This window comes from Cyanistes caeruleus, chromosome 1 (genome assembly GCF_971803275.1).
Source record: "Cyanistes caeruleus chromosome 1, bCyaCae1.hap1.1, whole genome shotgun sequence".
NCBI classification, from domain to species: domain Eukaryota; kingdom Metazoa; phylum Chordata; class Aves; order Passeriformes; family Paridae; genus Cyanistes; species Cyanistes caeruleus.
Genome location: NC_141701.1, coordinates 137,830,642 through 137,857,263, shown reverse-complemented (window position 1 = coordinate 137,857,263; position 26,622 = coordinate 137,830,642). Strand labels below are relative to the sequence as shown.

The 26,622-nt window shown below is 38.6% G+C and overlaps 1 protein-coding gene across 50 annotated transcripts in view; it reads right to left on the bottom strand.

Annotated features, from left to right (window-relative positions):
• SVIL (supervillin) overlaps positions 1–26,622 on the bottom strand; it is a 134,464-nt gene that overhangs the window by 25,166 nt on the left and 82,676 nt on the right. For 3 of the 50 annotated variants that reach the window (XM_086862286.1, XM_023920083.2, XM_023920096.2), the window contains 13 exons: positions 22,834–22,917; positions 19,970–20,857; positions 19,469–19,639; positions 18,795–18,829; positions 17,669–17,730; positions 17,164–17,303; positions 16,309–16,404; positions 14,824–15,076; positions 13,313–13,336; positions 11,717–12,272; positions 10,027–10,246; positions 4,609–4,738; positions 477–554 (listed from right to left, as the gene is read on the bottom strand). In XM_086862286.1, the coding sequence (XP_086718412.1) occupies positions 477–554; positions 4,609–4,738; positions 10,027–10,246; positions 11,717–12,272; positions 13,313–13,336; positions 14,824–15,076; positions 16,309–16,404; positions 17,164–17,303; positions 17,669–17,730; positions 18,795–18,829; positions 19,469–19,639; positions 19,970–20,857; positions 22,834–22,917 (2,737 nt within the window). The remainder of the gene's footprint in view (positions 1–476; positions 555–4,608; positions 4,739–10,026; positions 10,247–11,716; positions 12,273–13,312; positions 13,337–14,823; positions 15,077–16,308; positions 16,405–17,163; positions 17,304–17,668; positions 17,731–18,794; positions 18,830–19,468; positions 19,640–19,969; positions 20,858–22,833; positions 22,918–26,622) is intronic. The other 47 variants (XM_086862358.1, XM_023920091.2, XM_086862366.1 and 44 more) reach the window with 27 other exon arrangements.

Here is a 26,622-nt window from a genome sequence, read left to right as displayed (position 1 = left end):
ATGGGAAAGTCACCTCTGAACAAAAGCAGTTTTTTTACAGTCAGTAAATTAGATGATGTTATGTCTTACATTGTACATGCACATTACTTACAGGGAGGTCAGGGTACACAGCATTTTATCTTATAATAAATACTCAGTAGTTACATACTACTCCTTTTATACACCCTTTTTAGCAATTTACAAGTTTTCAGTATTATAATGAATGCAATAAAGTTTACTTCCTTTACTTTCTCACCTATACAGTCTAAAGCAGATACAGAATTTTTAGAAAAAAACCGTAAGAGAAATAGTATTAAAGAATGTATAGTGAAGAAGAGTACACAGCATAGTGGCACAACATTATGTTTCTTTAAAGCTACATTTACTGAGTAGGTTAATCAGTTAAGAGGATTATTAATTTCTTACATTAAAAAACACTGTTAAAATGTGCTTACTTGAAATTGTTGAGCATTTAAATTGTGCAGACTTTTGCTCACCTGATTAATAGGTAGAAAAGGATGAAATTTATGGAGAGCAGGTATAACAGGAGAGTAAGTAGAAGCATATACAGGTTCCTATGACAAGGACAGAAGCAGAGCAAAGGAATTAGAAAAGAACTGAACTACCAGAAATGGAAATGGGGGAGAAATAACTCCTCTTTCCCTTATTTCTTACTGTATCTTTTGATCTTCTAGAAATGTTTTCCTTGATGGAAATCAGAGATTAAAAATGTTGTCATAATACAACAGTATGTTTACCAAAGCCATTCCATGCAGGAATTATCCAAGTTGTAACAATATCACTACAACCCAATACAGAACAAAACAGCACAGCTGGAAGAAACACTTTTTGTATGCTGATAATTTTTATATGTCTCTGTTTTCATGCACCATTAAATTGATGAACCATGTTCAACCACAATGTGAATAATTCTGCTGCAAGTTTAATCAGACCCTGCTAAACAGCAAGTCATCTATTTTCTGGATGAAATGAAAGAATGCTTGCTAAAACTGGGAGACTCAAAAGCCATCTGGAAGGATTTGCTAAGTCCAGAGTACTCAGTGAAGGTGAGTTCACCATTCTAAACACAGCCTACAAATAAACCCTGCCCCAGAGCTGGGTTTACCCAAAGCTGATTAGACATGGCTTTATCAGCTTTAATTCTTCTCCCTTACTGTAGGTTAAAGCAAATGTGGAACATGACACAGAGGATGGATAAATGCAGCTTATTAGAGTGGTTCAAAATAAAGGCTAATAATTAGTTTCAGCTTTAATGAGAATGTGATACAAGCACTTGGGATGCCATATATGAAATGGATAAAACTGTTGCCACAGCAAAAGACTAATATTTTGCCTAAAAGTCACTTTTCAAGGGCTTACCCTCTCTAAGATTTTTATATACATCATCTATGAGTAATTTTGAAATGACTGTTCAGCCCTAGCCTCTAACACCAGTGCTGAGCTGCAATTTAAACGTAATGTAAGAATGTAATGTTTCAAATGTCAGTCACTGCTTTAATGCAACTGCAATGCAGCTGGTAATCACATTAATCAGGAACTCTGTTAAAAATGGTTCACTATAAAATAGAAATTTTTATTCCAGTAAGTTTTCCTATTTTGATATTATGGAAAAATTTTGAAGTTAATTAATTTTTCTACTCATGAAGAAATCCAACAAACTGCAAGTGTTCCATCCAGCCCAAGATGATGAAAGCAAAGATACTAAATCCAAAATACTTTTCCCAAACAAAAGAGATTTTTTTTTTCCAGTAAGACATTCATCAGTGTATAGTTCTTCCACTGATGTCAGAGCTATGCTTTGAATTGTCCAAATATGCTTTACCATATATATAAATGACTTAAGAAGTCTCACAGCTTCCAAAAAATTTTCCTCCTGTGTGCAGCAATCATCAAAACAGATGCTGGACCTCCAAGTAAATCTCAACTTCCCTCCTCATCTGTATCTGCTTCAGTTAATTCTTTAGTCTGTTTTTTTCTTTTTCTTTTTTTTTTTCCTGTTTGAGGTTGCTCTGTCAGCTTTTCCATGAATTTTATGGTGTTTTTCTACAGTTTAGTCTACATACAAATGAGTATAACATATTTGGATAAATAACTCACCATGTAGACACCACGCAGAAACATTTTTGACTAGAAGTGATCAAACAGCGCTACTTAATGTAGCTATTTTGTTAGGAGTATGAATATTTCCAATTTTGTTTATATGAAATCTAAATGTACTCAAATAACTTCTAATTTCCACAACTATGCTCCAATAATCAAATCTCCAGAACAATTTAGGTAACCTTTTAAGACAAAGAGACACACAGACACACAAAAAACCCCTAAAAAGGTGTCTGACTACATTAATAGGAGCACCATATTACAACTGAAAACATCAGGCATTCTTTTGAACCAGCAGGGCATGACAGAAGTTTACATACCCTTGCTGTTGTGCATGACTGCCATGTGTGGAAATTGTCTAACTAGCTCAAAATACATTAATCAATAAAATTCCTGCATTTTTACTGTAATACAGCAACAGAAAACACTTTAGATTCTCAAGTACACCAGAGTTTCAAAGTTCTACAAACAGACTTCAACAGCACAGTGCTTTATGGTCCTCAAAGGGTAACAGTCATCACACTGATTATTTACCAAAACCAGTATTTCTAGATTTAAGGACAGCTGACATGGGGTTCTGTAAGTAGTGTGGTCACCTTAGAAAAGGTTTACGTATTTCTCATGTATCACATAATGTATCAGCATTAATCAACCATCAATACAGTTCATGGAATTGTGTATGTTAGACACCCATGTTTTCATCCATGGGCAGACATGAAAATCCTTTGATTTAGGCTCTAAATAGCCAAGAGCTAATATGAACTATCAGAGTGGGTGACCTAGTGTCATGGAAACTTCCCCTGCTAGCACTGTCACTTCAAAGCTTGTATCCCTCAAGCACTTCATGCTCCCTTACTTGCTTTAAAAGCCCAACTTGTGCTTGCTGAATGAAATTGCTGCACATGTCAACACAGCAGGCAGGATATGGGTGCTGAGGGGTGAGAAATGAGAACAAAGGGTTTGTCTCTGCTTAAATCTTGGCAGCTGTTTAAAGCTTTTTCTCAACCCCATTGTCTTTAGCTGGAGTATATTTGTTATCTGATCTCAACAGTTGTCATTTTGGAGACTAGCCTGTTAAAAATGTGACCACAATTTTGCTTTCCCCCCTGGAACTATTTTTGCTTTAGGACATCTTTCAAACTAGCAGCTGGATTTTTGAACAAGTCTACAGGGCAAAACCAAAACAAACCCCATAAACCAAACTATAAAAAATCAGCTTTATTCTCTTCTGTCCAGTTACCACAGTTGATGACTCACATGTTCAGGCACATATTTATCCTCAAAAATGACAAACTGTGTCCTTACTCATAATGCACTGATGGAACAGGAGACTTCTTGTTACTGTTTGCCTATACTATTTAGTAGAAGCAGCATTTTCACAACTAAATAACTGGATCCAAAGATTACTGCCCCCATTAGTAAATTTTGTAACACAAATTTTATGTTCACCTGTCCTCTGTGAAGTACTCCTTCAGAAATTAAAGGCTTTTGAAACTACCTATTTCATCTGACTGAGAAGAGAAACAAGTCTACATTGGTCCTGTACTTTGAGCTAGGAGACAGTCCATTTTGAAGCAAATCTCCCTGTCATCCTAACTTTCTGCACTTCGGTTCACACTGCAGAATGCATAGACTTTTGCATGAAACCAAGCCCTGAAGTGCACTCCAAGATGTCCATGTAACAGCACTGCTGCTAAAGGCAGTCAGCAAGCTAAATTTAGTCTGAAACAAAATTTCACTGAACCAAAACAAGCAAGTATGGCACAGTTAGCAGGTTCTCAGTGGTAATTATTCAGATTTACAGATCCACTCTTGATGTGTAACCTAACTTACTCATGTATAGACATAATCAGAGTGTGCTAACAATGTGGATCTCCCTTTCCTCTAAACCTTTCTACACATCTCCCTCTCTATTCACTACCTGTTGTAAGACAGATAAAATCTTAGTCCTGCCAGTTCTGGCTATTCACAAACAGCAAAGATCATGCGAGATAACCAAAAGCCAAATGGCTCATGAGTGCTCTAATACTTGCATTGCCTCAGTGGCTCTAGGATTCAAAATTACTGTGGTCAAAACCACAGTGTATGCACAGAGATAACACAGTGTTAGGATTGTGACACTTTTACAAACTCACCCATACATAAGAAAACATCTGAACTACGTATTAAGGCAATTTCAGTGGGGGGGCGTGGAAGGGGGAGAAAGAAGAGGAGCAGGATTAAATCATTATACCTGGACATGCTGCAGAAGCCTTACAGACCCACTTATAAGTACATTATCTCCTGATGTGAAGACACTATAACCAGTATTACATATCCCAGGACACTGAAGACATTCTCATTAAACAATCTCTCACGTTGGGAGAATTGCTTTTTAAACAAGCCTGACAATAAGAAGAGTAGCAAGAGCAGGCAGCTAATATTAGGTATGCATATCTAGTTGGATGCAACTTCAAAAAACAGAAGTATTTCAAGCAAGACATTTTTTCCAAACAGGGAGAGAGTTACCTTCTTCAACAGCTGCTCAACTTCTTGCATCTGTGCACTACGGTCAGTGACAGGCACTTTTGCAAACTCCTGCTTTTTGCTGAGCCTGCTCTTCCAATCTTCTTCACCACTCTTCTTCAGCAATGCCAACCTACAAGGAAAAGCATGCCAACAGGAAGCTTTGAACACTGTACTCCCACTGTCCTCAAAATCTGCATTCAAGATAATTTGAAATTAGGTTTTCTAGCATTAACTAAGTTATTTACATTTCATACACATATACGAAACTCAAAAACAAACACCAAGCTTTATACTGTACGTGTTGAATGGCAATAATCTGTCAAAACAGAGACATCTAGACCTGAGACAGACACTCCAGTTAATTTGTATCATCAGTGGAAACTGCCAATGTAGTCAAGGGAGACCAAGGGACAACACAGATTGTCCTAAAGTAGACATACAAAAAGGTCAGATTAATAACTGCTTTTCCCCCCTCCATTCTGTCACTAAGGCCCAGCAAATGAGTAGCTTGGCTATGAATACTTATCCTGTAGATTCCAAAGTTCAGAATATGTATCCTACCTTTGGTCTTCATTGTACTCATTAAAATATACTTTATAATTATTTCTTTAAAGCGCAAGAAGAAAGGGGTCTGTTCAGCAGGCACACACCAATTAGGTCTCATCAGGCACTTCAAAGAACAACTCTGCAGTTACTGCTTCCATTAAAACTCCAGGGGCTGAGGTTACTTATCAGACTCCCAGGGATCACTCTGCATGTCCTTGCTTAGCCCAGGCATTGCTGTGACACAAATCAGCAGCACCAATGCATTAATATCTTGGTGCTAACTACCCTACAGCTGTGAAATCTATCAACAGGATTCAACTTGTTTAAAGGAGGTCTTATATTTAAAATGTTTACTACGATTGATCTCAGTAAGTGCCATCTTTTCGAAGCATTGTTTCCTAATCTTGAGCAAAATTTTGAATATAGTACAAAGGGCTGACTGGCTGCAGTGGGGACAACATGTAGATTAGTTTTGCTAGAATTATGTTTGTCCATACAAACCCCAAGGTGACTACTTTTGAGGATAGGGGAAGTCAGGAATATGAGGTCTATACAGGCATGATGATCTTCAGTTTACTTTCCTCAGAAATTAACATTGAAATGAATTTTCTACCTTTCAGAAATCATTCTAAGTAATCCATTAAATGTGTATCTGCAGCACTTCTGCAAACAGTTGCACTGATCTAAGTATAATTCAGTCTTACAACATACCTTTCTCAAATCTACAACATTTCAGCAAGAATTATACAAAACCCTAAACCCTATTAATATTTTAACAGGTTCAGTAGTTAAGCCTATTCTGATCACAAGAAATGGAAATTCTTTTTCAGAGATGTAACTACTGTTACCCTCACAGCAAATCTCATCTGGAAACTCTGAGGAGAAGGAAAGGGTAGAACCAAAGAAGCCTAGCCAGAAGCCAAGTTTCAGGCAGCTGCATCCTGCAAAAATCCAGAGGGTGCAACCATGCTACTGACCTATTTGGGGATCATCAACTGGGCCCAAGGAAAAACTAAGGAAACTTAAGGAAAACTTGAGAAAAACTAAGAATGCAGAAAACAGTAAATCTACAGAATACAATGGCAGTAAGAATGTTAGTACTCAAGAAAGCAGTTATTTCCTCTCTTCCTGCCCAGGCAGGCAGTGCTGGCAGGCTTCACATTGCCTGGTTGCTTCATACCTCACAGCACAGGATGAGTAGGGGTGAGAAGGACTCACAATAAGGAGTTGAGGTCATGGTCATTGTTTGCAGAAAGGACACAAGATTTCACTGCCCAGAACTAATCTTCTGGAGTGCATCCATGCATGTGTGAAACTGTGGAGGAGACCAAGATGGGACTGAATTGCCACCATTCAATGAATTACCTTCAGTAGCTATGTTCTCTCAAGTCAGTTTTGCTTAGAAATGATCTGTGATAATTGAAGCTGGAAGGCATATTGGTTAGCTTTGGTCTAAGTTGGATTTGTTTTTAGAAATGTTTACAGCTACTTAGCATAGCAGGCAGGGGAAAAAGTATGGGTGGGTTTTTTGGGATTTTTTTGGTTTTTTTTTTACACTAACATTACTGAAGGGTAATGTGGTACCGCCATAGACCTTTAACCCAAACAGCCTGCTTGATCAGGAAGAGAAAAATCTGTAATTCTAAGAATACTTCTGTTTCTTTGAAGATTTTGTTTTCTTCTCTGCCATAAGGATGGTTTCATACCAGCCCTCCATTTTTCACTGGTATGTGTAATGAAACAACCGACTCCTACAAGCGAGAACACACATTTGTCTGTTTTGAGCAATGAAGTCACCACTTACAAGAAACATGTACGCTCTGTATGCCAATAAAAACTTCACTGCTGTGTAAAACCTAAAGCCATGCATTTCTTTCAAACAATGGAAGTGGCAATAAAGTCAGACTGCCCTGACTCAGCAACAATTGAATACAGGACAGCCTTTTGTATGAATAAAGATGCAAGAACTATTGAATTTGTTCCTAAAAGCAAGCTGTCCAGCTCAGCATTACAGAGCAGTTGATTCTTTGGAAAGTCTTAGAAAATAAGGCAAATATTAAGTCTAACCCTTAGATTTGTTTAAGGCCTGCTGCTTACTAGTTTCATTGCATACCTCTAATTTTCTGCTTTTTATAAATAATGAATAATCATTCATTAGTCAATTTCACAGTTAAGACACACTGCTTTTGTCTTCAAAAGTTCCTTTTCCAATATGAAGAAAATAAGTTCTACTCTTTCTTGAAAGAAAAAGGCTTTTAGTGTGCCTGCCCATCTTTGACAGCTTGCTATGCATCCTTCTTTCACCTGCTATTGAGATAGACGCTGTGACATCAAGATAGAATGATCCTCATCCCAGAGGTGTCAGGGTGGCCTCAAAGCAAAAGCTTTCAGAGCTGAAGGCAAAATGCTGGGTAGTGAATACTGAAGGGGAACAGAAACGAGATCTGAACAATGGTTTTGCCTAAACAAAGAGAGTTGCATGAAAGGCCTTGGCAAAAATCCTGGCAAAAAATGTCCAAAATGACATATCTTTCTTCTGTGGCAATATTTTAGTATCTTAGTTGCTAGATGTTTCCTTGAGCTAGAAGAAACTGGACATAGGCTTGGTTTTCACATGTTCTCCCCCGGATGCACTGTACCAGTTCTTTTTGGATGAATCATAAATCCTGAAGGGCAATATGAGATACATAACTACAGAAAGGACGTTGACTATTACAAGAGTGCATAAATTCAATATAGTGGGGACCAGACTGCATAAGAAAGTACTGCTCAGGCATCCATACATCAAAAAGGGTTTGAGAAGGTGAGAATGATGGTAAGAGGTTCACCTGAAATTAATCAGATGTAGTTTTTTTAAATGATGATCATGGCATGCTGACTTCTACAGTGGAGTTGACAGGGTGGCCTTTGGTCTCCATAAACGCACAAAGACAGGAGAAGAAAGCATAGGTGTCTTTCCTACTTAAAAAAATAATGCTTTTCATTATTCTCTAGAATATAGGTAATTCTGAAAATGCTAACCATACACTCACTATACAAGGGTAGTATTAGTTCAGTGAAGCAAGTCTTTATGGAAAATCACTTTCATCCAGACCAGCATTCATGCATCCTGCTCAAATACTATTGCATGTGTGGAAAAGTTGTTCTTCCATAAGGTGAAAGAATGTCTGACATAGCCAGAAAAATCCACTGGATGGGAAGATGAAGCTAGTGAATGTAAAAGGGGAAAAAAAAAATCGTAGTGTAATAGCTAATCTTTAGCAGAAATATTCTTTGATGTTTATGAATACTTGGCATCAACTACAGCCAAGCAAAAGAAACTTACTGGTTGTAGTCTTTTAACTCTGGGACAAGAAGTAGACTTCTGAGGTATTTTGGAAGGCTATAACTTTTTGATACCAGCTCAGTCATTTACAGATGTTTGTGGAATAAGGATTTACAAATTCCTGACAAGACAGTAGGTATTTTTTTTTTTGTTAGCTCTGGGACCGAGTAGAAAATCTCACAGTCCTAACAGAAGTGGTTCCTGATTGTGTGACTGACAGGCTTCAGTTCCTCAAGAGATCAACTTTAAAGTTGAAAGGCATTAAAGTTAGGACTGAAACAGCTGGTAAAACTTGGATCTTCCCTCTGACCTCTTTCCCCCCAACAGGATCAGGGATGGTAGAACATTTACCACTTAGAACCCAGAAGTTTCTGGCTTTAAACCTCATCTGCCATGACAATTGGCATAATTATAGGAGGGGGATGGAGAGGAAGATGAAAGTTGCTTTAAACAAAACAGCAGTAAACTGAAAAAGGTTAAGTACAACCTTCAGAAGGGACACTAAGACTGCACAGCTGGTGTTGCTGCCCCTGCACCCCCTTATGTAAAGGGTTCGACAGGGAGCGGAGATGCTCTGTAAATAAGAATGACTCGCATACCTCCTAGAAACACATGAATTTAAGAAGCAAACTTTGGAATCATGTTTAAAAGAAAAAAAATGGTTCAGAATGCCCAGTATCACACTCCCCTCAGTAACTGAGGGAGTACTTTTACACAGTGAAAGTTTAATCAGGCAGCTGTTTCCATTTATTGGTTCTGCTTTCACTCTGGAAAAACTCAAGTAAAGATAGCAAAATTCTACTCACTGGACTGCTACCAGTTTGGGACTGAGTTTATACTCTAAAAGTTTTAACTAAGTTAGAAAAACTTTTACAAATACTACAGCAGTTATTGGCACTTCAATCCTGAACTCCCACTCTCTGCTCAAGTGCAGGATTTCACATTTAGTTTCAGATCAGAATGATCTTGGGTTGCAAAAAGTATTTCTAGTACTCCTATAAACCTGTCCAACTTAATATCCATTTAAAATCCCTACAGTAAGTTCTGAGAAGTCAAAATGGCAGCCATATACTTCTGAAGTAGTGGGGAAATATCAGACTGTCAATCCATAACTCTCTCTACTCAGCTTATTCAAGGGACTCCTGTAGATGAACAAGAAATGGGTATTCAAATAAACCAGAATCACATTATACCTGTTGTACCTGAAAGCACAACCTGGAGAAGCATATTGACAAGATGAGTATAAATGTAATTAGAACGTGTATATTTTACAACTTTAATTTTCTGAAATATCCATTGATTATTCAGGTGGCTTTTCAAAATCAGATTATTATGTTGTCTTTAATGGTAATTCTCATTCACCATCATCTGCTTTATAAGTATGTCAGGCAGATTAGCTCTATGTTTCTGCTGTTAGTAGTAATAAAGCCTAATAATTACTACTTAGCTTTTTTAGGAACATTTTTAAAGCTTCTTTTTATAACATCATCAATATAATAACCATATTCATAGGGATCATTAAAAAAAAGAAAGAGAAATTTAAGTACCTTTCCTTAATTGACATAGTTTTGCTGGAATTGTCAAGGACATCCTCAGCTGTCTGTGCTTTGCTCTCTCCCAAGGAAAACATCTCAGAGGAATTCTTATAAAATTTGCCTTCCAATTGTTCAGAGAGCTCCTGCAGTCTACAGGATGCTGCAGCTGCTGTTTGTGAAACTGTCCTCATGGCTGATGTGCTGGTGAGTTCAGAAGAAGGCTCAGCATGGTCTGCCCATTCAAAAGAGAAGTGCGGAATTAGTTCTATTCTCAAAGACACTTGTCATTACTAACACTGAAGAAGCAAATCTGTATTTTAAACATTCACATCACATACCATTCTAACAGAGAGAAACTTCTGGCTGGGCTAGAGCACAGAGATTAATTGTGCAGCATTACTTGCTGCAGGGACTAGCCATTTGTGACTGATGTTCACATGAAGCCACAGAATATCATGTTCAATACACAACTCTAAACTTCATATGGACAAGGCACAAACTGCTGCTCCCATCATCACACCAACAGGAAAACAAATGAATGTGACAGGGAACAAAGAGTAGGGGAAAAGGAGCAGACAAAATTTAAACAAGAAAATTAACTGTTTGGTGAAGCAGTTTAATGCTTGAGTAGCATACTAGGACATTTAATAGCTTAATAGAGATATTACTTTCTAGGGGGGTGTTGAGGGCTCTTTTGGGTTTGTTTTTACAAGCAGCAATTAAATCACAGGAAAAAACTCTCTTGATGAAAGATTAATGCACCATTACAGTTATCCTTAAAGAAATATAAGTGATCTTCATTTTACTTTTTGAAATGTTGTAAGCACAACACCCCTCTGATATATGACTGCTCCTATTATATTCCTGTCTCCATCTCCTCTGCAGTCATCAAAGGCTAATTGGATAGAATGGATACTGCTTTAGAGGAATACAGGCAGAACTGTACCTTCCTCTCTATGCCTGTGTGAAGACAATTAAATTCAAAATAGATTAGCTTCACAGGATGAACACAAAAATGCTTTTAGTGCTACAGGGTACTGTGATCCTGTCACCCATCACAATAAAACAGAAAAGTAATACAACATCCTTCTAAATTCAACAGAAGGACTTGTGCAATGACCAAATTCACTGTTTATTTCCAGAGTACTTTATTTAAAGATGGCAAGTTTGTTTTTTAATTTTAAATTGTGCTGTGCATATAAAAATGTAATTGCTCTGAGAATTTCCTGGTTTGTACTTCATCACCACATTAAACAGAAAATAATATTAGTTTTGCAAAATTAATTACTTGAAAATTATCCCCTCCTAGTTATGTATGCACATATGTAGGTAATTCATAACTATGTATGCACAATAACGCAAAAATTAAGGGCAGATAATTGACCCATAGCAGCAAGTTTAGTTTGTTCAGAATTCTGGAGGGCAGGGGCAAGGGCAAAAAAAACAAATAATAAATCATAGCTTCAGCATATAATACCATTTCTTTCAAATTAAATAAATCTGAATAAAAATGAGCCGTCTTTAAAGACTGAAAATTTGAAAGAATAAAAAATAAAAAAATCATCATTTGTAAAACTTAATACTTCACAGATATTTCTCTACTCCTAAGCAGTGTTAGAAAAAGGAAACATAACCAGCCTTGATAAGGCTTGAAACGCCATTTGCTGAATGAGACCACACCAACAGCAAGTAATTACCACACCTCTTTGCCAAGTCTTGCTTTTCATAACACTTTCCAAATCCATCTTTTCTTCAAAGGACTGGCCTTTTTTGTCTTCCCATTTACCTTGCATGCCAGTATCAATTTCCTTCTGTTCCTGAGGCTGAAAAAGTGCTTGTGAACTAAACAGCTCCAAGCTGCCCTTCCTCAGGAAGCTGTATGTTGTCTCTTTATGATGGTCTCCTGCTTTTTCAGGAACAGGATGTGCGGTTTGTTCCTCAAAGGAGCTGTACTTCTTAATTTCATTAGCCTCATGTGCTAGAAACCTCTTTCTTTCTTCTTCATGTTTCTTTGATGCTCTTCTGCTTTCTAGTGCTTCCATTGAGGGCTGCCACTGTTCTGACTTGTGTGTGCGTTTTCCTGATGAGTCGGAGTTTTCTGCTGCAGGGTGGAACCTCGTGGCAGCACTCACACTTCCCTCAGTCCCTGGCTTCCCGGGCAGGTCCCCGTACAGCGGAGCAAGGGCAGAGGCCATCGCTGAAATCGATGTTGCAACTGCAGATGACAGGGGAGCGATCTTTCCACTTTCATTTTGTACCTATGAAAGGAAAAAACAACAACAAAAAAAACAAACCCAAAAAACCCAAATAGGACTTAAAAGCTCTGAAATGATCAATTCCAAAATCCAGCCTAATCACATCAGTACATCAAAGGTATGTTTCCATGTAAATATCGTACTCTATCAGTACAGACTGGAACAGGTAAGGAAAGCAACAATGCCGCTGGAATTTGTCTGCAGGTGGGTTACTCCACCCAAGGTAAAAACAACTGCATGTGAACAGCAACATCTCTAGTAACGAGGGGTGTGTGCGGAACATGCAACACAACATCGCGTCAGGGCTCAGGACCTGCAGCAGTGGGGGAAGGAATTAGTTCAGGTTCCAGAGGCCGGATGACATGCCATGTGCCCAGGCTAATCAACTCTGCATCTCAGCAGGACTCATTAGCTTTGGCACAGCTCTGCTCTTACACAGCTCTGCAGCTCCCAGCTCTGGTGACTGCTCAGCGCCAGGGAGAGACTGTTCCGTGCTGTCCTAACCCAGGGCAGACATTCCTGATGCTCCTGCCACATAAATCACCTTCATGCAGGACTTTTTCAGATATAAACATTGGCTGTCATAAGCAAAGTATTTGAGGCTACGAAGCATATTAAAAATACTTCCAAATTTATTCTGCCAGCCCCCATGGTGGAACAATTATCTTTTCTACTCTTTTAACATAATAATTTTGTAAAATTTTCCTAGATGCAGTTAAGATGCATTTTTCGTCTGAAATGTAGAGCTTTCCTTTATCTTCTTCCAGAGGAGACAAAAGCTATGAAAGAGAGTAACAAACATGCCTCATACACATCTGGAGAGGGCTTTTTTTGTTGTTGTTTTCTTAAACTGCAGAGCTAGTGAACAGTGGTGCAAAAGGACAGACAAGATCACAGCAGTAGGAGGAAATCAGCTCAGAACCTAAAATGTACATGCAGATTCCATAAAACACAGACAACAGTCATTCATTAAGCAAATTGGAAAGCAGAGCAAAGACTATGTTAGCTCAAAGATTCCAAAGCATGATTAAGAAAATAGTTACCAGTTTATTTTTTTTCCATTGCATCTATCAGAATTAGAAATTTAGAGGCGATCAGAAAAGTGACTTCAGTTTTAATGACAAGATATTTACATTTTCAAATATACATTTTGGGAATATAACCTCTAGTTACCTATTTTGATAGCTCTCTTTTGCTTCTTCCTAGAAAAACCATACCTGCATCTCAAAAGCCCCCAACACTCCAGAACAGTTCATTACAGAAAGTCTTTTTGAAAATACACTCCCACTGAGCTTGCTTCAGACTCAACTCTGATTTCATTTGCTAGGTTCAGAAAGATGACACAACATGCTTCCTCTGATTTTCCTTGCTTGAAAAGCATGTTTGCTCTGTAAGTCTGGCAAAGTAACATGACTGCCACTTCTTCCCCATCTGCTTCATCCCTTTTCCGTTCACCACCTTACTGGCCCCCAAACAAGTCAGTGACACAATCATTGAAGAGGCCATGCTGTGACAGTGATTGGCACACTGGATGGAAAGTGAATGGAGAAAGGAGAAAGGACTATCTAAGGTCTGGAAATCTTGCTTAAATAAATCTGTCAAGCACTTATTATTACTTCATGTGCAAGTGAAGTAGGGATAAAGTACCATTATAATCTCTACAGCTTCCCACTAATATGTTTAGAGAAATCTTGCTTTCTCACTATACCTTTATTATAAAACATGGAAAATGTATAATCATAAATGAAGCATATAGAAAGAAAAGGGTAGGAACTTTCTAACACTCAGATTTATCCAAATAACTAGAAATGTGACATGCACAGGAGTTGTGCTTCACTGTTAAAGTGACTTTTTTTTAAGCTGTAATGCAAAGGGACTGCTGTTTCTGCTATTGTGAAGCAATCTAAAAGACCACTTCTGGGCCACTTTATGCTGAGGCTTTACTAAAAAGGCATTCCTTTGCAGTTCCAATTAGATGAAGTATTCCAGAACAGAAAGCCAAATTTCACTGCACACATCAAATAATTTCTTTCTGACTTCCTGAATATCAAAAGTATTCTGCTTTTAGGGAAAAAAATACAGATAAAAATCAATGCCTCCTCCCAGAGGAAAATGACAGACTATGTCCTTACTAATAATGGAAATATATTGTGCTTTCAGGAAAGCGCTTGAAAATTGCACATGACGAAGCTCCAAAATGCTCTGAAAATACACCTAAAGCAAAATGATGGGTGTCTCAGTTTTTACTGCTTTAAGCATGAATTTACTTTTAGACAATATGTAACACTAGTGGAAGTGACACACACTGTGAAAGGTACAACTTGCACTAGGCAGGAAGTCGATATACTCTTTTACTTAAAAAAAGAGTAAAACCATACCAAAATATTTGAACAATTTAGGGAATTGTTCCTCACTGTCAGAAGGCTGCTTCCTGGTAAACTTTTTCCTCTGTGTGTAGCTCAGAGCAAAGGAAAGACCAGCCTTTATGGTATCTTACACTGAAGCTGTTTTCTCCAAGAAAAAGAAAATGCAGAAGAGCTATGATGGCACTTACCTGCTCAACTTCTCCAAGAGTGACTGGTTGAGTCTGGTAACGAGCATTCATTCTCCTGTGCCTCATATCTCCCCGATTCCTCGTGGAGATGGCCCTGGATACTGGCTGAGACAGTTTGTTAAACAAAGCCATCTTTTCTGCCAAACTTAAGGTAGAAGAATCTGGCTCCTCAGACTGATCTTGCCCCATCGCCTCTTTGGCTGCTCTTATCTCCTCTTTAGCTAATATTTTTTGGTGTGCTGATGCCTGCAAGCTGAAGAAGAAGAACTGGAAATTAGTTTTGAAGAAGCCATTGCGTAGTTTTAAAATCTCAACCTGATAGAAACAGGGGATCTGCACGTGAAGCACAATAGCCAATGTAACAGCGCAGCCTAAGTGGTATGCAGTGGTTCAACATTGGCATGATGAATTCTAATTCAACAGCTGAAGATTTAATACAATGTTACACTTTCATTCATGAATCCATCTGATTAGGACACAACATTTTTTTAAGAAGGAACTCAAGATTGAAGAGAGATTTTACAGATAAATCTCTTTATACAGAGTACAGAGCTATGGAGAGACATTTAAGATGCCTTTAAGGTCCAACAGTGCAATTTATATAAAGTTCAATTTTACTGAAAGCAATTTGTGGAACATATATGATAAAAACATTTAAAAGACAGATTTAAACTCCAAGTTAGTGCTGCTTTTAAATTAGAATAAATTGCAATGACTCTGCTAATCTGAAGTGGAATAGAATTCAGACTGTCTTTTGTTTTGAATTATCTGGGATAAATCAACAACAAAAATTAGTTTTGAAATATAGTCCATTGATTTTGAAGATTGACCAATGCTGAAGGCAGACATATTCATTCATAAAAGCTGTAACTGCATTTGTCTCTACAATAATGTATTTTACTATAAAAGATTTAATGTTCAACGTCTTCCACATTTACGGAATTAGTAGTATTCTCTAATTTATTTTTTTTCTGTCATGGCGTCTGCTAAAATTCTCTCATTCAGAACAGGCAAACAGTATTCTGCAACTTTACCTATAGGTGGTGCAATTTCTTATATTTCCTATAATTTTGCAAGCTATAAAAGTATATGTAGAGACAGACAAAGGACATGTACTCCTCGTGAAATCAAGCACTCAGCTGTGCTATTTTCATCTCAGGATGACATTACCATACCAAAAAAGTTACAAGAACAAAGATGGTTCTGCTGTGTTTGCTCACATGCAAATTAATTTCTTTCAAAAGAAGAATATGCTTCTATAAAAGGTTAAGTGTGATTAGAAGGATCCTAAAAACAGATGCTTGACAAAAAAAAAAGGCTGCATTGCTTTATCATGCAAACATAAATGAAGTTGACAAATGTTTTAAATATTCTTGAGACAAGTATTGACTTGACACATTGTAAGGGCATTCAAGACTTTAAAGATGCATCTGCTACTGAGGAATCTTGTGCTCCATGTAACATGCATGTTTACCCCCCCAGTACCTGGTAGGTTGTACAGTGCTCTTAACTAGAGTGGGACTAGGTACTCTTGTCACTACTGTGTGGGTATTCACAGAACGTGAAGCAGGGGTAGTTTCACTTTAAAGAATTGCCAAGGAGGGAAAATTCACAGGGAGAGAGAAGAAAAAAGCATTAAGAAAAGCAATACATTAAGTGTTAACTACAGAAAAGACCAAAACAAAACAGAAAAAACCAAACAGCAATCATTTTTATTTAACTGAGTGATCTGCTGTAACATTTACAAAATAATTCCAAATACTTTGAAAGAACTAAAAACCTAGAGGAGCCAACAGGCTGTCTCTTGAAGTTATTCTTAGTCCATAAAGTAAGCTACCTTTCAGGTGACCATTAGGTGAACATCCATTCAATTCACTGTTGTTTAATTTCTCCCCCCAAAATGATTTTTCCTTTTTCAGGAAAACGTCATGATGTATGACCAGAGTGCAAGAAAAGCATTTCCAAAAAGTACCTTTGAGATTTCAAAGTGTAAAAAGTTTTCCCCAATACATATACATTCTATAAGAAATTGTGCAGATTTCCCTCAGCACAAGCTATCTTTTTCATTTGGGTTATGAAACAATGCTATGATTAATCTCGTTTACCTAATCCACAGGTTCCTAAACTTTCTGCCAAATTACAGTTCATACAAGCTATGCTTTAGTAGTCCCTCTACATTTAAAAAGGAATTTCAATATAGTTTCCCCTGTGGCTCTCAAGCCCCTTAGCAATAAATGTTTTCCTTGCTACAAACTTATAAGCACCACAGATATGGAGCTTATTCCCAGGTTTGAGAGAGTTACAGTTAGGAGTTAGAGCCAAGACATGCACAAGACTTACGTAGCTGCAATGACCACCTCCTCACTGGTAATGGGCTGTGTGTGAGACCTGTCCTGCAAACGCCGCAGCCTTCTCTCTACCGCTGAACTTCTTGTAGGTGGTTTGGGAATATTTTTCATTTCAAATGATTTTTCCATTTCCTAACAGGACATATGTCATAATTAAAACCATGGAAGAAAAGTTCTGAAACCATACTTTCTTAGCTTTCTTGCATGCATAGCAGTGAAGTTGCCAAATGCCCATCTCTGAATTAGAAGCAAGATTCAATTGCACAGTGTGTACCATGGAATTAAAACTACATGCTTCTCTCTAAATGACACTCTTAAAGCAAGCTTTAGAGCAACAGGTCTACTGTGTAGGTAGGGAATGAAATAAAAACAAAATATTATGTAGCTTCAACTTGATTAACTGCATTACACTTCATTCTAATGCGCTTTGGGTTCCTTCAGCATCTTGTACTTGAAATGTTTAATTCAACCTCCTATTTAAGAAATACAATACTCACTCTAAAAAGGAGTCTCTTTGCAGCTACGCTTAGTTTGGCTCGGTCATCCAATTTTTCTTCATCTACACAAAGGAAAGAAAAAAAAGAAGGCTGAACATAATGAATCAATCTTATATTAAAAGTAATGTTTTTTAATATGAATGATTACAAACCAGCAAATAAGCTGGCTGTCTCTCAAAAAACTTATTGTGAACCCAGCTGTGCAAACTTTACCTGTTTCTACATGTATTGCATCAAATGAGAATTCTTGACATGATTTGCAAACAAAAGACTTGTTTCAGGACAGTTCAAGTCCTTTCAAGCTATCTAAACAACATTTGATGAATAATCAAACTTATTGCATCAGTCTATAAAAACACATGGACTACGAAAATAAAGACTGTTTTAAGGATCAATGAAGAGTATTGAACATCTATATCTTCTACTAGCTGATCATTCTGGTTACCACCTTGTGTCCCCATTTCTCAGAGGCTAAATTGGTATCCACAGGAGCTGAAATCAGCATCCTCCAAATCCAAGAGCCAGCATCTCAGAGCTGCAAGGAATATCAGCTTTCAAATAGCATAAGGCATTAAATCTAAATATAGCTACTCATGAGATTACCTACTTAATTTGTGCCAGACTTGCCAAGGGTGACAAGAGGGAAAGAGAAGCAAGATGGCAGACTGAATTCTGTAACTTAATAACTTGCATTTTGCAACTTCCTTAGCCAAAAAACAAGTTAGCAATATCAGTTTCACTTAATACCAAAGGCTTTCTTTAAATTTTAAGTCGTAGACCAGTGATTAAAACTGACAAATGATTAATTATTTTCCCAACAACTAGCTTATTTATTGCCTAAATTAGGATAAAACCCAACCCCAACTATATTGAAAAGTTTCAAGCCATTCTCTGCTTTCCTCCCATTTGGAGTTTGGTATCCACACACAGACTTTTGGACTGAAATGAGCTTGAAATCAAGTCTGTAGTAGACATGGCCCAAGGAAAAGGGGTATTTGAACTATATATCATAGGTAAATATATTTTCAAGTGGATTTGGTTTGCATTATTAAATAGTTCTTCAGCTAAAACAAAATAAAACATGTCAGATCCCATTTCTTCCGTGGAAAACAGTACAGCAACATACCGTCAGCAGTTGGTATTTCTGCACACAAAATTGACCTAGTGAAAAATTATCAAACAGAAAAAAGTTAGCTGGAAACAAAACATTAAAAATGAAATTCAAATTTAATCTGAAGTAGCAGGACCTAAAATTCTTAGGAGTAGGAGAATTTAGGAGAATTTATCTATTTTTCCAAGTTTCAGCAGTGTCCACTTGGGAACATCCTTTAATAAAGCATAAAGGCAAGCGACTGCAGCCGAATTTAAATACAGTAAAGGAAAATTATTTCTAGTTCACCTTGCAGAAAATAAAAGTCTAAGATTTGCTGCCAACTTTTTAATATAAAATAAGTAGCTTTGGTGGTTTACCAAGACAGTAAATGACAAAGCAGAGTAGATGGAAAGGAAACCCTTTATATAAAACCAAAAGCATTTAACATTAGAATCAGACAGCTATAGTACTTTATGATGATTCACTGTTCATTGTTTCAAATGGGAGAAATTTGCAACAAATTGTTTTTGTTTGGGGGGGGGTGTTTGGGTTTCATTTTATAAGAAGCTATAATAAATACTTGATAGTTCTTAAAGACAAACAGTAACCTTGCAAAATGTTTATTCTAATATATGAACAAATCTTTTCACAACCTTGTTAATATCCACCTGCACCAGAATGCTACACAGAGCTACGTACATGCCTACCTATCTGTCTCCTTTCGTTCTGCTGATGTTATAGGTTGAGTTTTAAATCTCTCAGAAGTCTTTCTATTTTCACCAGGAGTAAAATAGCGCCTCGCCTTTCGTGGCCCTCTTTCACGGTCCCCATTGGCAGACACAGTACTACCTGCTGCTGACATCTCAAACCGAGATTCACTTTCAAATTGCATGACAGAGAGCGCATAGGAAAGAAAATAGGAGAGAGAAGTAAAACACAGAAGTAAGCATCTCAACAACTCCCCAGAGATCACTGCATGCTCCTCCGGTACCATGCGCAGACGAACACATTCCAGCTACCCCGCATCAGAACTCGCAGTAGCAAGCAGAAGCACAAAAGCAGGATTCAAACCATCTCAGCCTTCAGTACACACTGGTGAGAGCTAAGCTGTGTGCCTTAAGTGCCGAACAACAACTGCTGTTGAGTGGGTGTAATTTTGCTAAGGACGTGCAAGTCTCACACGAAAATACGAGTGAAATGTCACCTACAGTTCCGATTTCTTGTTGGCATTGGCAGACTCCAGAAAGACATTACGGAGCTGGGCTACAGAGACTTTTGTGTCAACCATGCCAATCTCACCATTTGGTGGATTTGCTTCCACGCTCTCCTTACTTTTAAAAGGTTCTAGCTTAGTAGTCACAGTATAGTCAGACATGGAGCGAGTCAGGACCTTATGCTTTGTTGTTGACACTTTCCAAACAGGAGCCTTTGCCTTGTCAGGCTGCAATACAGATCCACTCTGTATGTACATAACAGCTTCACTCCTTTCTATGTTCTCAGGGGTCTTAAACTGCTGCTCGGGGGCCTGCCTCTTATTGCATTCCAACTCTCTCTGAACTTCCGAGTTAACTTTTGGCTTGCTTGCAAAAGAAGAACTCCCCACAGGGGTCTCCAATTCTCCTCCTCCAAAGAGGCCTTCATGGTTCTTCCCTTGCTTGCGAATCTCAGATGGCAGAATTGGCCTTCTGCCTTTGGAAGCCTGTTCACACTCCAAGGAACCTTCTTCATCAGGTTTTGCTCCATAACCAGGTGCTTCTTTCTTCTCACTCTCTGACACAGTGGCTGCTGAGGACTTTGTGCCGAGGCTAGCGCTGTCTGGAGGGAGGAGGCTGCCAGCAGGGCTGTTTGCTGGTTCTTCTGCTGCCATCAGCTGAGCTGTGTGAGCAATGCCAGCAGGCTGAATAGAGCCATGGATTGGCTGGCGGACGGAACTGACAGGCTGATTTACAACCCTATCAAAGGCAGACGTTTCTGTCTGAAGAGGCATGTAGTGGGCTGGCACTGGATGGGATTTTCTCTGAGATACTGTGTCTGAGACAAGTTCAGGGCTTCCACGAGCAATTTCCTCTTTCACCAATTTCTCTCTAACTTTTACTCTTTAAGAAAGAAAAAGGATTAAAGCTGTGAACAGCAATACCAAATCTGGAAAGGAACACAGACACCTACTGTGGGTACAGACAGCAACATTGTAGTAAAATAAAAACCAATACATTAACATAAAGCCATCTTTTGATGCAACCCCTTCCTCCCCCCCAAGTCATAGCAGTAACACCGCTCAGTAACAGTCAAGTGATTCACAGGGCCCTGGACATGCATGACTCTTGAGAAGGTAACTGTGCAAGCTCTGGGAACATACAGCATGTTCTCATGAGATCACAAGGGCATTTGCCAAACAGCACATACCTATAGTCTCAGACAAACAAGATGATCAAAACTGCTTTTTATATTATCAGGGTGTTGGGTTCAGCCTGAAATTGCAAATTCTACTGGCAGTTGTGTATACAGTCAGATATTTGAAAATATCTAAATACTGGGAAGCTTACGTCATACCAGGATGTTGTTGCATTGAGGAAAGGGATGAAGAAACATGTTATCTCCACCTAACCCTTTGGATATTTTGCCAGAGACTGGTTTACTTGTGTTTTTGTGTGTCATTTAAGACATCTGAAATGTCACATGTAGTGTAACCAGTTTCAGAAAGTGAGAAAAAACATTGAAAGGGCAAGTCCTAAATCCAAAAGTGAAACTATGGCATAGCTGTTGCTCTTCAGAGAGCTTGCAGGGAAAAACACATTTAAAAACTGAAACAGGCATTCTGTTTTAAAATGTTTCATTACATTCTAACATGCAAAACTTGCAAAAAACACTTGTTCCCAAAAGTTACCTTACTTCAGTGTGTTTTCTAGAAACACCTCTGGACTTGTGCAACATCCATGAAAAACGGAATTTTATTTAACTTTTCTAAACTGAATACAGCAGCACAGTGAGAGGCAAGCACGTGCAGCCGGGGCCAGCCTTTGCTCAGGGGCTATCACTGCAGGTAAAGCTCTCCAGCCCTTTTACAGCCTGGCTGAGGCTCAGACAGCTTACTGGGCGAGTGTCTGTAGATAACGCACACAGTATTAAAAATGAAAGCCCTGTACTTCCTGCCCTCCCAAATGGGTATGAAAAATCATTTTAGTTCTGAGGAAAGAGAGACTCAAGCTAGGAAACTAGCTGAAAGTAAGTAATCCAGCTCAAAGTATGTGCAATTCCAGGCTCGCTACCAACAGACTTTTTGGAGTTTACATCATTAAGAAAAAAGAAATAAAGTAAGATTTAGGGAAAAAAGGCAAATTACCTAAAAGAATAATTCAGGATATCCATAGTTATTTGAAACACCAATCTTTCTAACATTTTGGCGCTTCTTACTTCTGAAGATTGATGCACTTGACAGGGAAAGTTGCTTAAGCACATAAAGTGTGTTAAGTCTGAAGAAGTATTCTTTGAACTACATGTACCAAGCATTCTCCAGAACATCCACACTGATGTTAGTACTGGGTTATAGGTATTACTTTAATCAGGAACATGAAAAAGAGTCTTTTCTTGGGGGGCTCACTGTATGTGAGTAAAACCAGGAGAAAGAAGCTGCCTGTAGCTTTGATCAAGAGTTTGTTTTACTTTTCCATGTAATTATTTTTTTACTTCCTTTGTACCATCTCCTTTGGAATTCAAGGAGTTATTTGTAGGGAATGCTAAGACAGAATGGTGTACAGGATAAAAATATGCTGGTTTGCAGAGCACAAAATGAGATAAAATAAGAAGTTATAAAATCTAGTGGAAACCAGAATGATAGTCGCTGTGGAAGAAGCTTGGGAAATTTGTACTTCTTCATCAAAGTACCAATTGATTCTAAGAATAAAAGCAGATACTTCAGAAAAGTTTCAACAGCTTTTTATTCACTAAAAACCCCCACTTTCTTACTTGCTGCTGTTAAAGGAAAATTAAGGGCAAGTGTTAAATACAGATAGTAAAAGGAAAAAGGGGAAGTTTGCAGTCTGATTGTTAGCCACACAGCCATGTTTTATGATACCTGGAGGGCCAGCTGATAAGTGAAGGTGTGTCCCCTTCCGAATCTTTCTGAAGAAACCATTCAGGTTTTGCTTTCCCTGCACTACTACAGAAAACAGAACTTCAGGTAATTTCTGAGATATCAACACATGCTCCCATAATTTCTCCCAATCTCCCCTCCCCACTGCTTTTTATTTTTGATTACTCAGTTGCAGAGTACTGTTGTAGAAAACAAAAGCAATGCATACTAATTTAATTCAAAGGTGACAAACTGTGGAAGAAACTATTATATAATCCCACAAACATATACAAAGTATTTTAAATGGTAAAGATTCTGCAGAGGTAACTTTACCAAGTGCACATTGTCCAAAAACTGAGAAGTGAAAGTAATTACACAACCTTATTTTTGCATTTGCCATTGCAGGTCAGTCTGTATAAGGACATCTGAAAAAGTTGTTAAAGCCATTCCTTTAATTTGTGATTTAAAGTGGTAAAGACTGCTGCAATCAAAACAAAGTATGAATTTTATGAAGTGAAAAATTCACATGGCTACATCATATTTCCTGAGAAATTCTCAGGAGCATCTGGAACCCCTCTGTCCTCTTGTAACTCTGTATCACAAAGCTTCAGAAATGCCCACCTGGTTAGCACAAATTAAACCTGCTGTGTCACTGGGTGACTTGGCAAAGGAAAAGCTTAAGAAACAAAATGACCCCAAATTTAATATTGCCTTGACTTTACCCTGTTTACACTTTGGAGATGAAAGCATGTAAAGAAAGAAGAGCTTTTAGAAGTCCCGCAGCAGTGCAAGAAAGGGTGTTTGCAGACCTCCTACATACAGTTCCTCAAATACTTTCCTAATGTTCACCTTCACCTACAATCCCCCATGAACAGTAGAACACATCAAGTACTTTTAACTTTGCAAGCACAGCCTGTCCTGCCACATCAGTGTTTACAAACTCACTCCCCAGAAGTGACAAGCATCCAGGATGTTTTGCATTACTTACAGCTACATTTGAAAGAACTTCTCCATTAGAGAAGAGACGTTTGGGATAAAAACCCCAAATTAAGCTCCAGGTCATATACTTCAATTTTTCTTAGCTACTCTTTTATGAAAAATAGTTGAAAAATGTCAAATCAACAACTGTTCTGAAGATAACAGTGTATTTGATGCAAGCTTAAATTTCAGAACTCACCTACTGTTGTCATTGAATCCAAATCTATGTTGGAATAACAAACACCAACTGTTAGAACACCTTCTGTTTTTCAAAATGTTTCTGAATCCCTAACGGAACTGACCAAATAGGAGGTAAAGCCCTTTTGCAGAAGCTGACTAGAAGCAGCAATCTGGAACTGCTTTGAAGCACAGGAACTTCCTTCTCTCCTAATGTGTACTTTGGCACATATTTATAGTGGGCATGGCCCAAGCAGCAATTATTTGTACTTGATCATTCATCCTTTGAAGAGTGGAATCAGAAGAACACAAGCCACATTTTGAATTTAATCAGCCATTTTGGGCGCCAAATGCAGGCAATGTCAAATGATACCTTCTCAGTGATGGGTAACTGGATTAATTATTAAATCTTCCTAGTACTGAAGGCACAAAAGCTTTCATATATATTCCAAAGCAAGCTTCATTTATTTTCCAATTTAAACTCAGGAAATTTATGTTTAACAATACCAATTTTATACCCTGTATATAATGTGGAACTGACTTCAGAACAGCAGACTCCTGAAAAACTGGAGTTAGCCTTTTTTTCTCTTATGCAAATAGCCTTATAGGAGACCACAACAGGGTAACTTCAAATGGACTGCATGGACACAATGACTTTTTTACCACTCAAAATTAGGGACAAGAATTTCAGAGGTTATTCTTACATCTCTGAATATCATACCAGGGAGTACACACTGGCACTGAAAGTGTCAGAGGTATTAAAGAAGGGGCTCTTGGCAACATGGCCTTTAAAATACCACCTACTACCTACATGCGTATCCAAACAAGAGACCAAATTCTACATTTTAGCTCTTGGCTGATTTGAGTACTACACCACGTCTTCGTGGGTGCAGATGGTTTCCTTCAAAAGATAGACAGACAGCAGTTAGAGGAAATTTGTTTTATGTAAATACTGACCCAAGCCTCACCAAAAAGAAATCTGAAATTAGAGATAATGCAATCAGCATTATCAGTCAGCAATTTGTACAGTATTATTGCTTATTCACAGAATAGTTTGAGTTGGATGGGACCTTTAAAGGTCACTTAGTCCAATCCCTCTGCAGTGAACAGGAACATCTTCAACTAGAACAGTTGCAGAGAATCCCATCCAACATCACCCTGAATGCTTCCAGGGATGGAGCATCTACCTTCTCTTCAAACTGTGCCAGTGTTTTACCACCCTTCTTGTAAAAGATTTCTTCTTTATATCTAGTATCAATCTATCCCTCTTTTAGTGCAAAACCATTCCTCCTTGTCTTATTGGAAGGGAGGAATGTACCTGTTAAAAACTGTCACAATCTTATAATCACCTCCTGCAGCACTGAAAAGCTGAAATCAGATGTCCCTGGAGCCTTCCCTTTTCCAGGCTGAACAACCACAATTCTCTCAGCCTTTCCTTATAGGAAAGGCGCTCCATCTCTCTAATTGTTTTTGTGGCTCTCCTCTGGACTTGCTCCAACACTCTGTGTCTTTCCTGTGATGAGAATTACACAGCTATAGATACAGTATTCCAGGTGGGATCTCATGAGAGTGGAGTAGAGGGGCAGAATCACATCTCCCAACCTGCTGACCATGATCCTTTTGAAGTGATTGCCAGCTCATGTCCAGCCCCTCACCCATCAGTTCTGCAAAGTTCTTGGCAGAGCCGCTCTCAATCCCTTCAACCCCCAGCCTGTCCTGGTACTACTGGGGCTTGCCCCAGACCAGGTGCAGGACTTTGCACTTGGCCTTACCAAACCCCTCAGGAGACTGATGAGCCTATTTCCCAAGCTTTTCCATGTCCCCCTGGATGATATCCCATCCTTCAGGAGTGTCAACCACACCACTCAGCTAGGTGTCATCTGCAAAACTGCTGAGGGTGCACTCAACCCTCTTGTGTCATTGAGGAAGACAATAAATAACCTTGGTCCCACACAGACCCTTAAGGGGCACCACTTGTCACTGATGTCCAGGACTCTGAGCTGTTGACCACTACAGCCTGGATGCAACCGTCCAGCCAATTCCTCATCTACCAAACAATCTATCCATAGCTCTTCAATTTAGAGAGAAGGATGTCATGGGGGACAGTGTTGAAGGCCTTGCAGGAGCACAGACAGAGACATCCGTAGACTTTCCCTTGTCCACTGATGTAGTCACTCAAACATAGAAGGTCACTAGATGGGTCAGGCAGGACTTGCTGTGATGAAGCTCTGCTGGCTGTCTCGAGCCACCTCCCTGTGCCCTATGTACCTTAACATAGCTTCTGAGAGGATCCATTCCATGATCTTCCCAGGCACAGAGGTGAGGCTGACAGGGCAGTAGTTTCCAGTATCCTCCTTTCTACCCTTTTTAAAGATGGGTGCAATGTTTCCCTTTTTCCAGTCACTTGGGACTTCAACTGACTGCTCAGATATCATGGAGATATAGCCAACTGCCTCAAGACTCTGAGATATATCTAATTGGGTCCTAGAGCCTTATTTTTGTTCAGTTTCCTCAGGTAGTCAGGAACATGATTTTTTTCTCTTAGTGGGAGGGACTTTGCTTCCCCAGTCACCATCCTGCTGTCCACCCAATCATGAGGTGTGGAAAGAGAGATTGCCATTGAAGACTGAGGCAGAA